At 34.6% G+C, this 15,395-nt stretch overlaps 1 protein-coding gene across 1 annotated transcript in view; it reads left to right on the forward strand.

Moving 5' to 3' along the window:
* Nucleotides 1–15,395, forward strand: part of AHR (aryl hydrocarbon receptor) — a 64,367-nt gene that overhangs the window by 26,433 nt on the left and 22,539 nt on the right. The window contains exon 3 of the mRNA XM_075082968.1: nucleotides 13,253–13,368. Coding sequence (XP_074939069.1) covers nucleotides 13,253–13,368 — 116 coding nt within the window. The remainder of the gene's footprint in view (nucleotides 1–13,252; nucleotides 13,369–15,395) is intronic.

Genomic DNA, 15,395 nt, shown 5'->3' on the forward strand with positions numbered 1-15,395 from the left:
ATCAGTCGGTACTCATTTCTACAAAATACTTCATAGCAGTTGTATATTTGAAAAAAAATTATCATCAGAATATGATGTAGTTTACAACCACTAATTAAAAGAGTCTTGATAAGTTCAGAATCCTCTTGCACAAAGGCCTGGGAGGCAGGACAGAAGTGGGGTTCCTAGCAGTAACAGTCACCTTCTGAATCCCGGGCAGAGCTCCCTGCCATCTTGTAATCTGTCCTCTATGTTTCCCTCACTAACATATTAATTATATTAATATGTTATTAATTAATATATTTGTTATTAATTAATATATTAACTAATAATAGTTTCTCATTCTGTGTTATCAAAGCTAATCTTTAATTAGATGGATTAATTTTAGAACTAAGGCAAATGCCTTAAATACAGGAGTGAAACTTAGTTTCTATTAAAAGAATAAACAGAGATGGTGAATAGTTGCAACTGCACTAGGCTGTTTTATATAAAAATATATCTTATTATTAATGACAGCTGTCAAAGGAATATCTTTATAAATGTTGTTAATAATTCAAAAGGCCTAGTAAAATGAATGGAGTTGATTGAGTGAAATAGCCAAGAGTACTTAAAAGTATTTTTGCACAGTTTTCTCTCATATTTTAAACTGTTAAGCTAAATGCTTATATTTCTGGAATTACGTGGTTTTTCTCTGGTGAACGTAGTGAACAGAAATAGTTAATATAAATCTCTTTACCTAAGAATCAGTCGTGCAAAGATAACTTGACACGTATTCTGGGGAGGAACTGCTCAACTACCAGAAGTGCTTTTGCTTTTCTTCCTGGCTAAATCCCAAATATTCTAAGCATATGGAACAATTTAGCAGAGTATACATAATTACCAAACAGATCTGTCTTTGCCACCTTGAACATTATTTCTTGTGGCAGTGTAAGTGAAACCTCATGTTTAGATTTTATTTCATTTGATCTTCTGCTGTATTGGCAGCAGATTAAAAAAAAATTGTGACAGATGGCACCATTAAAATATGAGTTGATTTGTGCTTACTTTAGTATGAATCTGAATATACTTGATAAAGGCATGGCACAAACTTCAGACTGAAATTTTGAAGCAAAGAAACCAAAGTACATTTATCTTGGGAAGAACCTGAAAATTTATGTAACTGTAAAAACAAGTTTAATATCATGCAGGTGTTCACAAGCAAATGTGCGCACATTATTACATTCATTATAAATAAAGCTGCCATCAAATTTTGGCTCTAAGCTTGTTTCTGTGTCTTTTCTATGTGGAGGCCAAAATCAGTGAATGCTAATTCTCCATTGCAGTGTCCGCTTTGTGGGCAGATATCCCTACTGACGTTGTAGCCTGACAAATAAAACAAACAAAAAATAAACCCAACACCCCACAAACATTTTTACATCATAAGAAATGTGCTGACAAGATTAATTCAGTACACTCCCTACTAAATGACTTATGATTTCTCTTAATTATCTCACTTGATCTAAAGTCCTTTCACAACTGAGTTTTTTTGACTAGGTGAAGCATCCATCCCATAAGAGAGCATAATAGCCCTTTCAGCAGGGACTGGATCAGGGACTGATCCTGTACTTTGTGGTCAGTGCGTTTCATGTATCAGGTCCTTTTTATGGATCTGGCCTTTTGGAGTTGACTTGTACAGTACTCTGGCCTATAGCCATATCAATCTTTATTTCAATTGCCAATGTTAAAACAGTACTTCCTATTGTGTAACTGTTTTCGGAAGTCTGGGACCCAGACAATAACTGTTCAAATGACCTACTAAATTAAGAATGTTTTTCTTTTCTCTTCAGTAGCTACAGTTAATAAATACCAATGAAAAATATTTTTATAAACCTGTAGTTGTTCTTGTTTCAGCTTTTCTGGTGGGACTTAAATACAGTGATGGGGAGGACTGTTCATTAAGTTGGACTAGTTGTCTTTTGCTTCTTCCTTCTGAAGATTTTGGTGGAGTCTCCTGAAGAAGTCTTGGAGATGGTATTGGATGGTCAGTTCCCATAACGCATGGTTACTCCATTTGTCAAATTCAGTTTAAAACAACTGAGATTCTCTATAAGATCTGAGATAAAGGTGTCATTCAGTTTGTAAAATCAAGTTATGGTCTTGTGAATGTAATTGGAACAGCTGCAGAGGTGGCCTAGGGAGTGTATATTACGGGAGATGACTGGGTTTGTGATGTTCAGCGTGGCACAGTAAAGACTAGGGGTTATGGTTTCTGTCAGTGAATATACCAGAAAAAAAGAGGAGGGACTAAGTATTCTTCAGATTTAGCTTGAATTTAATGTGGTGATGTGGTCCCTCTCAAGTCTTAAATTCTTACAGCGGTTACTGACTGAAAATGTTGCTTTGTCTCCTTTAAGATGTTACACCTTCCAGCTTAGCCTCCTAATGGCATTTCAGCTGCAGTGAAGGCTGAATATGCTTCGAAAAGCATTTCAAGAGGAAATGGTAATTACTTACATACAGCGTTTCAAATGTCCAAGTTTCTTTAGAAATGAGAATATATGGAATTCCTGAACAAGAAAATATGTGCGTGAAATGAGTCAGTGAAATGGGCAGTTCTTTCTGTGTGTCTAGCAAAGTCTCATATTTTCTGTAAAACTGGAACAGAGTTATGTGGAAACGGATGGAAATTCCTTTTAAATTGTGGCATAGAATTGTCAGCTCCAGAGATCAAGATACTACAACAGCACGTCATGGGTACCTTATCAATTCCATGACCAGGTAGTGTCACAACTCTAGAAAGGTTCCTTGCGATGTCAGATTCTCACAATAAGTTGTATGCCAAAATAGTTTGAAAACAATCAAAATACCCCTGCAATACAAAACAAAACCAAACATAAAACCTCAAACCCCCTCAACCCCTCCCCTCCCCAACAAAATAAACTCTGCAATTAGTTCATCTAAAGAGTGAAATTGTGACGTGGAACTGAAATCTTGTATTAGAAGTCTGAGATACTATCACTCATCTTTTGTTTTTTGTGTGATTGCCCCCCTGGGCATTCTTCTCAAGGCAGGAGCTTTCTTTGTTTATCAGTGGGTCAGTTAATTGATGATGCTTAATAAATACTGTTTGAGTATCTATCTTGATTTCTAGGTTCCCCTTCTTAAGTTCCAGTTCCTCTTCTTTGCACCCTTCCTTGCCTTTCTCCTTCCCTCCTCCTTAGGGTTGTAATGAATAAAATAGTTTTCCTTTGCATCACAGTCTAACCCTTAACAACATGATATAATGCATGCTGCTACTAATTCTGCTTTCTGATGCTTGACCAAAAATACAGGCTTCTGTCATGTGTGACTTCCTAAGCAGTCTTTAGTAAAAGTGTCTGCGATGAAATCCAGTCCAACCTTTTCTCCCCTTTTTCTGCTCCCTATATAGAAAGCCATTAAAATATTTACCTTTTTTGTTATATTTAGACTAAAACCATTCATAGGTCTTTAATTCATAAACTTTACAGTTCAGTATAACAAACTAAAGTTGTCAGGAAAGATGATATTGAAATCTTGTGCAGTCATAAGCTTTAATCTAATATGATTTTCATATGAGGCACTAAAATCTCTCCCATTTGGAGAACCTGAACTTCTAAGTCTACTGCGTTTATCCTTGCAGCGCTGCTGGAGTTAGAGATGCTCAATGCTCTTATTCCGGTTTCGTAGTTAAGGAAATGAAGTGTATGGTGCCCGTATGACTTCTACCACATTGCAAGGGAAGATGGTGTCAGAACCACAAAACCATCCATCCTCTCCACTTCTAGGCATATTTTTGGTAAATTCTTTCTTGTCTTCAGCCCCTCTGTCTCTTTTGCCTGCCCACTGTGCACCCTTCCCCAGGTGTACACTGTAGTGTAGCTTATAATCCTGCATTTACTTGAAAAGTATAACAGCGTCTGTTACCATGTGAAGCGTATACCTAAGCCACAGGTGCTGTACTGTTTCTTGTCTTTTTAATTTTTAGATAGTAGTTCTGCTGTCTTAGAGCGCTACCATGACTGAAGCTGTGAGGAAAGACAGGTGTCGGGTTTGGAGACTGTTGAGGTTAAACTGTCATTCTTTTAGGATATTTTGTTATGAAGGTTGTGATGCTTCTCCAAAATAACAGTGGAAACCCAGTGTCTTGTCCAAATTCTGGCTTAGGAAGTTGCTATACATTTATCCTATCAAAAATAAACTCATTAGGTAAGACCTAATTCCTGTCCTGGTTACCTGCTGTTACCTATTTAGCTTTCTGTAGGAGAGAGGGGTTAAGGTTCATTTCTTCTAAGAGGCTTTCTACTGGTATAAAAAGAATACCAGGGAAAGCTGGAGCTTTTTAGTAGAGGCTTTCCCATATTTCAGGTGCTAGAAAGAAAGGATTTATGGTTTTCTTCCTCCTGTTTACTATTTACCCATGCAGTTACGCACTTAGCAGAACAATGGATTGTTGGTACAACAAACTATTAAAATATATCTCCTAGTTTTATTATAAATTAGTTTTATGATTGAAATTGTGGTTCAGTAAACATAACTTTATATGCAGTAAAATGGCAAGTGAATTACTGACTTGTTCGTTCACCTTTGTGTAACCTCAAGACACTTTTAAAAGTTGCTGATATGTATTTGTATTAAATTTTTTAGATATACCATTTAATAAAATTATTTAAATGGCAAAAATGACAAATCTGAATAAAATTTTCTTCTGTAGAAGATACATATTCAAATAACATACTGTGTTAAAGTATAACATACCAAAACCAGGCTGAAGAAAGGGAATTATTCCAGGATAAAGTGGTTTATCAAAAAAAGGTGTACAGAAGGGTTTTGAAACTTTTGAAAGTTTTTTCTCTTTTGTTTGTTGTTAGTGTTGGTAAATTTTACCAAGTCACAATATTAGATATTTTAAAAAACAATATTTTTTTTGCAGTAGAACAGTAAACTCATTTACTGTCTCATAAATAATCTTGTGATCCAGAAATGTAATTCCTGGGAAACTCACAACTCCCTTTGAGTCTCGGCCGGTGATATTTGATTGAAGTTTAGATAGAAAAAAAGGTGATATCTCTGCCAAGTTTTAGTCCATCTTGTGATTTATAACTCTAACATTGGAAACATATCCTTACCATAGACCTGGAAACCAAGTAGCACTGGTCTGAGCTCACAGACATGTCAATTTTGAAAGGGCAAGCAACAGACCTCCTTATGCCAAAAATAGCTTTGTGCTAAATTATTTAAGCATAGTATTTGATCACAGATAAATGGAAAATAGTAGTTTGCAGTTTGGACCTTTTTTGTATAGTGCGGGAAACCCAAGGTAATTTTAAAATTATTGGGTTTTATTGGGTGAACCTGAAATATCGTGCATTCAAAAACCATGGTACTTGGCATTGAGAAGAATGTTGTGTATTGGTTTTATTCCTTATGTACATTTGTTATATATTGATTGCAATGAAAAGAATATTTTAGGCTCCTGCAGCAGTTCAATTAATGTGTACCACTTATGTGCTTTTCTGTTGTTGCGTGTAAAATATGTATGAAGACATGTCTGAAGTGTGAGTACAGCAGGCCCTTGGGAAGTTCTGGAGCTGTACCTTGAGTAAATTCAGTCCAACGCTGACAAAATATTTACTGATTTATTTTCGGTTTGCAAGTCTGTTTTCATCAATGGCCTGTGAAATGTTCAAGGAGGTTTCTTAATAGAAACTTAATATTGGAAGTTCTTTATCCTGATTATATCAAAAGCATAAACAGTTTTCTTTAATCTAGGAGACAAATACAGCTTTATTGTATTAGTTGCTTTAGTGGCAAGCCCTAAAGATTCCTAATAGTTTCTACTGAAACTTTTTGTATTAAGGCACTTTTAACCCTCAGAATCATCGACTTACAGAGATGAAAATTTCCTCTTTCTGTTTTCTCTCTAGCCTAAGTATTTTGGGGAAAATTCTTCATTTTTTTTCCTTCATTAAAGAAAATTTCTTGTATACTTGAACCTCCTCACAGCTGGGTAGGCTTGTGCTCTCTGCTGTGTCTGATTATATAGCTGATGAGTTCGCATTTTACTTGGGTTTGAATTTGGGTTAAACTAGAAAGTTCTGGATGACTGAAGATCGAGGAGTGCCCAAGCACAGCACTTGCACTGTGTTCTGTGCAGGTCTGTGGAGCTGAGGGACTCTGGTTTGAGTCACTGGAACAAAATCTGCATTGCAAACGAGACACATGCCTGGAAATTCTTGATTTCTAGATATTCGTACACATCAGTAGGTGATCTGTATCTGTACAGCAGTTAAATTATTGACTCTCAAAAGCCCAGGAAGTTTCCAGTACCTGACCACTTACTTTTTACACTTGTTCTCGACTCTTCTTTTAATTAGTAGAAATAAACTTTTTCAGGCTTTCTTTCTTCCCATCTCACTTGTTAAAACTTGTTCTGGTAAAAGTGTTATTCCTCCTCAGTCTTTTTTTTTTCTTCCTTCACCAGCCATAACCTACTAATATTTCTTTGAAAGTGTTCATGGTGGTATGGTTATCCTCTTGTGATAGCTGCTTCATGGTGTTTTTTCTTTCTTGAATCATGAATAATTTATTTGAGGCCAAATCAAGAAATACCTTTCTCCCCCAGCTCATAAGTTATTTCAGCTGCTTTTCCTAAATATGTAAGCACGTTAATATCGCTCAACATTAGCGGAAAATACGTTCATGAATCAAAGCACCGTGTCCTCTGAGGTTGAAGGTTGGTTGTTACTAATTTTTTAACTTTTGTTTGGCTTTTGTTATGGAAATATCAAAATGTAGGCAGCTCCTGTATATGTTTTATTGGTATTTTTCTTCTTTAGAAGTAAAATATATCCTATAAAAGCAACTCCAGTATTGTCACAATTTGGCACATTCAGTCATTCACATGCTTAAGAGGAAAAATGTGTCCTTTGTTACTAGTCACTCCCAAATGCACAATTTCACCCTCATTTTGCTTAAGTTTACAAAATCCAGTTATTCAACTTCCATGACTAGTTTTGTAAATTGTTTTCTGCATATAATGCTCCAGACTGTGGCAGAATAGTGATGTGTTCTTTACATTTTTATTAATTTATATTTGGGTGTTTTGATAGTAATGGAAAATACATGTTGCTATACATCCATACATCCACAGTTTACCACAGTTTACAGTAATCTACAAGCTGTATTGTAAATGGTAATACAGTTTACAAGGAATAATACCCTTAAATTGTTTCCTCCTCAGACATTTAAGAAATAGAAATGCTGCTGCATATCACAGCATTGCGATTTAATTGTTAATAGACGACACAATAATTGGAGGCCAAGATATTGGAATTAGAAAAGGAAAAAATGGAACTCTTCAATATTAAAAACTTGTCAGCATTAAAAACAAGGGTGGGTCAAAAACCGGATCATGTGGAAACTGAGTGCGCAAGAATAAGAGCCCACTGACCAAATAAATGACCAAATTTTTCTAAATTGGTGGAATAATTATAAATTTAATTGGCTTATCAGAATTTCTGTGAACAAAGGCAAATTGTCTTTTTTGGGTTTGTTTTTTTTTTTAGTACTTTGGTGCTAATACTTGTTCAGCTGTTGTTAGGATATAAATAAACAATATAAAGCTATCTTGAAAATTATTCAGAATTCATAAATGAAGGGATAGGAGATGTAAAACTTCAGTATGCAAAATAGAGTGAAAACTTTTTTCCCCATATGTAACATGTTTTACTTGTTAATGCAGCCTACACAGAAGTCTATCTTACGTTTTTGTGTAACATAACTAAAACTGTAGAGATACAGTTACAATAATTCTGAATTGTATTTTTCTCTTGCATCTCTAAATACAGAGCAATCCTTAGCATGTTTTATTAATGACCTGTACAGTTTATGCTATCTAGAAGCGTAGCTATTTACAAAATACGCAGTCAATGCATGTTTTTTCTTAAAAAAAAAAATAAATTAATTGTATGGTTTTTCCTTTGTGATACTTAACTTTCATAAACACTTTTCCCTATACAATTTCAGAGGTAGCAAGTGTAAAATGTTTCGTATAATCTTAAGTAATGGTGATGGCTAAGGCTGCATATAGGTACACGGATATATACAATATTTTCTCCCACTTAAAATGAATCCTTTGCCAGTATAAACAGTTTAGCATATGTTAATGATTTAGGCAGGAGTTTAATATTAAACTTGGTTTTCTCAGTAGTGCCCTCCTTGTCTTGTTTTAACTGGTGAACTTCGTGTTGGAGGTTAGCATTTGTTGAGTAAGACCACACCCCTCATGAGAACTGTTGTTTTTTAAAGTAATCTAGAACAGACTCTTTGAATTTATAATTGTACTGAAAAGGTTATGAAACAGTCTAAATTGGCTCTGACTACAAACTTTGACCTGTTTGGCTGAATTGTGGGAACTGTGCCAAAATTTGATACAACGCAGTTCTGGGAAGCTCTTTAAGATTAAATTCCAGGACTGCATGACTGATGTGCTAATGATATACTTGTGATATCAGGCAAGTGTTACTTCAATACAGTTTTAGGCCTGAACAGATCATTCACCTAAAAGTAAAACTTATCTCTGTCCTGATTTAAGTAATTTGTTGCATCTCAATGTGACTTTAAAACTTGAAGGTTTTGTTTCCAACTGGATCCACTGAGTAATCGCAGTTGATGTTAAATGTGTCTTAATTCAGGGACCTGGGCTGGAGAGAGGAAGAATGAGAATTCTGACCTATAAAAGGTTAAAGTGATAGGTCTAATACTGAGGGAAATGCATTTCAAAAGGCCAGTTAGGACCTGGATGTGTTTTTATTCCTACAGCTCCAGCAGCTGCAAAGCATACTGATTTTCTGCATCATAACTAAGAGAATAATTTCTGAGTGTGTCAACAAATAGTTAATGAAATTAATCTATCATGTACTATCAGTTGCTTCAGCATGCTGCTTGTAAATCATGCAGTTTAGGATATGTCCCAAAGCACTTTCTCATACTGAATGTTATTGCCTGGAAAGAAGGAAAACTGCTTAATGCCTGCTCTCCTTAGGTATTGAAAATAATTTTTCAATGAATACTTACATGGGTATAAAACGAAAGGTGGCGTTTGGCAGTAGTTGGAACTCAGTTGCTTGAATTCTGTTCCAGACCTGAAGTAGTAGTTGTATGTCAGATTTTTTTCCCCAGATATATTGTTAATCTAATAAAGTATACTACATCTCTGTACAAATCTCTCATCACCTGAATCTAACAGTTAGAAGCAGAAATAAGGGTAACATCCATGTTTACCAGCATCTTGTTATTTAATTTGTCTTTGTAGATGTAATATAAAATTGACTATCTTTTACATTTGCTGGTTTGGGTGCTAAAGCATTTCACAATTGTTAAACAAATATACCAGAAACTATAATGTTCTCTGTCTAGAAAACCTATTAAAGGTCACCATCTAGGTTTGCTGTCTTTTGGATTTAGCTTTTACTTCAAATCAGGAAAGTCCGGGCAATGGCAATGATGCTTGTTGCTGGACACAGGATTAAGTGACAATCATTAACCTACTTGGAAAGCATGTGCTTGCAGCCCAGCCCTCTTGCTGAAATTGTGTAACAGAAAATGTATGGGGATTTTTTTTTGTGTGTGTGGTGGTGTTTTGGGGTTTTTTTGGTTTTTTGGTTTTTTTTACAGCTATAAAGAACTGTGCTTTATTTTTTTTTAGCTTTAACATTATGCATGGGAAATTCTAAGAAGTAATTTGATGGTGTCTTTCATGTCTTTTAGTGCATGTATAGAGAATTTTTTTTCTATTTACTCTATGGGAATACTCATGTTTTAATTTCCTGTGGCTGAAAATTAAGAGGGGTTAGGCTGATGTGTTGTATTTAATTCAGGGATTCAAAGATTATAAAGCAATGAACTATTGGGATTATTTTGTCTGACTACATGAGTAACAGCCTATGAGAAGAAGCAGAATACATAGTTGATTTTAAACAAGGTGGTGTTGACTGTAATACTACCTTTGGATGAGTTACCCTTTTTAGCTTTAGTTCTTCTTATCATCATCTGTTACTGTATCTCTGGCTGGTATTTCTGAGGCCACAGCGCGGCGTGCCCTGACTAAATCTTTCCAGAATTACTGCTTCAAAAGATGGGCCTCCCATACTGTGAGGCCAGTTGTTGCTGGGATCTGGTAGCCTTCAGTTTCACTGTATTGAACCAGACATTGCAAGTTTGCATCCAGGTAGCCAGCGTTGCTCACTGTCAGGGACCTGTGTTGTTTCTGTGAGCCTAAAATCTTACTAGCATTGTTTTTTTTTTAATGTTTGCTTGAAGAGTATTGATAAAGAAGTTTAATCGCACAGGGCTGGTAATTACCATACCTTAATTACATTAACATTGCAAAGTTTACAAGTTACATTTATAATTTCTTTAATAAAAGTTTATAATTAGTTTAAATACTGGGGTTTTTTAAATACTACCTTATTTTAAATATTTATTACTAAAAGTTCTGTATCATTCTATTGTCTTGTCTCCCCCACAGGTAATTGAACAAGCTGTTTTTAAAATCTTAACTAAAATTTAGCAAGACTTATTGATCTAAAATATCCGCATTCAGTCACTTCTGTTAAGTTCTGTTGGACTAAAAGGACTTTCATCATGAAATGTGAAGATCTCACTTGTTATTCTCAGAAGTATTAAACAAAAATATTTGGTCACCTTTCCTATTTTTTTCTACATTATTACTTATATTTTTCTTAGTTCCACCTAACAACAAACGAATTCTGTTGTGAGTTTTATGTGCTTCTAGCCTATTTGACTTCTGATTTTTGTGTAATTGGCCTTTTCTAGTACCAGCTAAACAAAATTTGGGTTTTATTTAATAAATGCAATTTAATTTTTATGAAATCAAGGGAAGACCACAGCTACCTAAGCAACATCTGCACTTCAGTTTTGATGCCCCTTTATTATTTGAGAAGAGGGATGATAAAAATTTTCCTTTCCATAGATGGAATAGTTAGCCTTTGTCCAACTTAGTCTTTAAAAGTGTGTGGGTGCTTTAGAGCTCTCGCTTAGTGATGCATCTCCAAAGTCTCAGAACATGAAGTCCCCTGTAGTGCAGTCTCTTCACACTACCTATGGGTGTTGAGGGAGAAACTCCAGTGACTGGGTGGCTACTAGCAGGCCTGTAGTTTATCTGTCAGACCAAGGTAAACTTGGGTTTGTCTTCTTTTTTTGTAGGAGTTGTTTACACCCAACAATGCATACAGCTGAAACTTCCACTGTATTTTCCATTTTTTTTTTACCCCAGATTGATACCGATTTTCCATCTCAATTTATAACAGCTTGATTTCATCCATGTTCTAATTTCTGTAAAATGTGTAGATTCTAATTCAGCAAAATATGTAACTTCACACACTTTGAAATTTAGGAGGAATATAGCCATGCTGGTGTGTAGGCTGTTTGAGCTATAGAGCTCTGTTACTTGATAATGTAGGGCACAACATCATTCACTGGGCAACCACTGGTAATTCCTCCCCCTCATTTATTATTTGTACATTATAAAGGAAAAAAACACCTGTATGTAATTGTATATGGTATTTTTCAGAATGGCAAGTATGATTAGGTATCTTGCAACTTCCAAAGCTGAATGTGGGCTTTCTCAATAATCATACAATATAAATTAAAAGGATAATAAGTTTTATTCTACTGCCAGTGGACCTCAGGGTTTTTTTGTGAATGTTCTAGATAACCTTTTAAAATAATGCTTAAGAAAAAAAACCAACCCATTGCTACATCTTCCACTCCCTTGAATTTAAAATGAAACTGCAATTACAACTCTGTGTGGCCTATTACAGGACTTTTTGAATATCTGGTAGGAAGAGGAGCATTAAGGTTTTAATTTCAAAGCAAAACCTCAGATAAATTCCTGACTGATTAATCAGTTAATGTCTTTTGAGAACATGTTTTTCCTTTGCGGTGCCTTTGAGGGATATTTTAATGAAAACTGTCTGGCTTGAAAGTTGTTAGCTGCAGTGACAGCTTAAAAAAACCTGAAAGGCATAATTTATCTTTCAGTTAGTGTACTTAGTGTAAAATATCATTTTAACCTAGTTGAAAAGTGAGTGAACAGGAGTTCTTCAGGATTCTTGACTAAAGTTCTGAGCAGCTGAAAAATTAAGGTTTTCAGCAGGTTGAAAAACACTTTGGAATTTAGGGTGAATATCTCATTGTTATGAGATAAACTGTTGGTGTTTTAGAGAAGTGCAGTTGCTTCTATAAATTTCCCTTGCTTTGCAGTTTAGAAATTTTGGGGGTGGAGTGGGGAAGTGGTATTTAGCTTTATGGTAAAGGTTTAAGGTACAATTATTCAAGTAATTTTAAGCTGTTTAGGCACTGCAGACCCATTCAGATTAATTTCAGATTTGGAGACTTTTTTTGTCTGTCTTAGAACTACGTGGAAAGTAGACAAATTCTGAGTTATGTACAATCTTTGAGGATCTAGTTTTACTTGACAGCATCCTGTTAATTAGAAGACACAGTGCTGAGATGGGAGGTAGTAGGTCTTTCAGCTACTTTGTCGCAATTCGGTCTCATTTTTCATCCCTTATTCATTGAGCTGTTTTTTCTTTCAAGTGGATATATTTGTGACCTGAATAATGATGATTCATGGTTATGGTATTTTATCTGAAATGGAAAAGTTTGCTTAATTGTTTAAATGGTTAAAATTTAACTGCGGCAGGAAAAAAAAAAACCTTTTTGTTTGAAATAGCTTTCTTTGTTTTCTTTAGCGTGCAATATGCATTTAGGGTTCCTGTGTCTTCCCTTCCTTTCTCTGAAGGGAGCTGTAGGTCCAGATCAAGCTTATATCTGAGGTACCATATTGTGATGTCTGAAATTAGATGGGATAAGAATGAGTGTTGTCTTACCTTAAAGCAGAGTTGTTACCAGGTTATAGGAGGTTGTTGTATGAAAACAAACATGTCCTTTATTAACAAGAGTAACAAACTAGCAGTGAACCTTAAAGAGGAGAAGAAAAAAAGGAATAAAATAATGAGAGATGAATCTGATTCCATGAGGAAAATAGTATAGTTTATAAAGGAGATGGACAGCAAATTTGGGGGTTATTTCTAAAGTTAAAAGTCTGACATTAGATTGATTAGATTTCATTAGATTGACTTTATAAACAGTTTTAAAATATAACTCTTACACAAAACAGCACATCATCATATACACTTCTAGTAAGCTTTTCAAAGATCACTGAACTTCTTTCTTTCTTTTTTTCTAGTTGCATTGAAATCTTCTAATTCTACTAGACCAGAAAGAAATGGCATTCAGGAAAACTGTAGAGCAGGAAAACATGGAGAAGGGATGCAGATCCTGGAAGGAGAGCTCTTATTGCAGGTATGTTTGCAATGGATGTATTATACAAAGATTTACATTAAAAAAAATTCTATTGTATTTAACATACCAGTTATTCACTGATGAGATTGAAAAAGGAGGTTTTCTTACTGTCTGTCTGTCTTTCTTTCTTACTGTTTCTGTCCTCATTTTCTTTAAGTTAGTATTATACAGCTCTTACACTTTTCTCTGGTGGTGGTAATGACTTTGAAGAGCAGATATTAGAGCACAGGGTCCTCTTAACCTTTTCTGAGTAATTTCTGAGAGTTGTTTTTTTCTCATATCTTTGCATCTATTGTTAATAAAGACATTAATACAAGGAAGCACACTTCATAAAGGTCCTATAGGTTAGTAATCTACTGTAAATTTGGTGACTAATTGTCTAAAAAACCAATTGCTCTTTAAAAGACCGTGGGCTTGCTGGAAGATCTTGCTTTCTCACTAGTTTGAAAGAATCCAGGGTTCATAGTATAGATTCAGGACAAATTTTAAAATACTTCCAACAACTTCTAGCAATGTGAACTACTGGAAAGTATTAATTAAAAATGGCTGGGTTTTTAAATTATGCAGTCTGTTTTATAGTCTGTTTTAATGTCCTAGAGGGTTAAAGCGTATGGTGTATATAATGGTATAATACTAGATCCAGATTAAACTCAAGAAATTACTAATATAAGTATTCCAATGTCATAATTAGTTTCACAAAATCAATTTTACAGTGACCTGCAACTCCATTTGAAATATGTGGATAATCTATCTTGTACACAGGTGTATCTTGTACACTGAAGGATCAGAAGTGGTAAATCATTAGGTCAGTCAGAGCCAATGGTTTGCTTGGAACAAAGTTAATTTAACTCTTCAAAGGGTAGAAATGAAAGCAGATCCTAAGAATCCCACAAAATGGTTACTGTAAACTAATGCTAGTAGAAAATTGTCTTCTAACTGACTAAAAAACTAGGACACATATGTAATTTTCTAACCTTAATCAAGTATGACAAAGAACTGTTACAGAGTTACTGGAGGTGAACAGCTTTCTTTTAAATGGAAACTTATCTAAAAAGGTACAGTAAATGGTTTATATTGGAGGCACCTATTTGATGTTATTTTTTTACTTCTAAATGGAAGTTATATGATGAAATTGCTATAGCAAATGGCTTTCCAATATGAAAATTAAATGGATGATATATTTGTTACTGTAAATTCTGACCCCTTGGGAAGGAAATAAACGAACTGAATGTCTTGGTCTGTAAATACTTTCTATTAAAAATAAAAATAATGAGAAAGAATATGCAGATAGAGTTTTCTTAGGTAATGTAAGAAATAAGTGATGAAAGTGGGAATTTTCTAGAAGATACTGAGCCATCAATAAGATACAAATAGTGGTACCAACCTTTCCTTCTGTGTAAGCTCAGAAGTCTTTTGTGTCGCGCAGGTTTCCGTAAACCGTAACCATGCTGATGAATATTTCCTTTTTTTCTCTCTCTCTTTTTGCAAAGGTGGTATGAATATATACCGTATTGTTTATATTTGGTTTTATTTGTTCATCCGATGTTTTTTCTTGTTTCATAAGAAACAGAAAAGTGTGAGGTCTTAAATTTTCAATGGAGGAACTGTCTTACCAATTCAATATATTGTGGAAATAGAGATCAAATACATAGATATGCCTTCCTTAAAATTTTTTTAAAAATATTTCAATTACTTCAAAGGCTTATTTTAGATCCATAATATAGTATAGCCTAAATGCATTTATTGTACAAAGTGCAAGCCAAATGTTAGCCTCTAAGAAATTTTTCAAACATCTTAATTATCATCAGTAATGAACAGTTTTGTAACTGCATTGGTATTAGGAATATTGAGAGTATTTTTGTAGAAGCACAAATTACCTCTAATGCTCCAGAACAATAAACTTACTGAGAAATTTCATTATGCCGTTAAAGATGATAATTTTAGGATTGCAGTTTGCCAAAACCTCTATCAGAATGGATCTCCCATTTATTGGTATATGCTGGATACCTGCATGTTTTAAGGAACTT

This window comes from Phalacrocorax aristotelis, chromosome 2 (assembly GCF_949628215.1).
Source record: "Phalacrocorax aristotelis chromosome 2, bGulAri2.1, whole genome shotgun sequence".
NCBI lineage: Eukaryota > Metazoa > Chordata > Aves > Suliformes > Phalacrocoracidae > Phalacrocorax > Phalacrocorax aristotelis.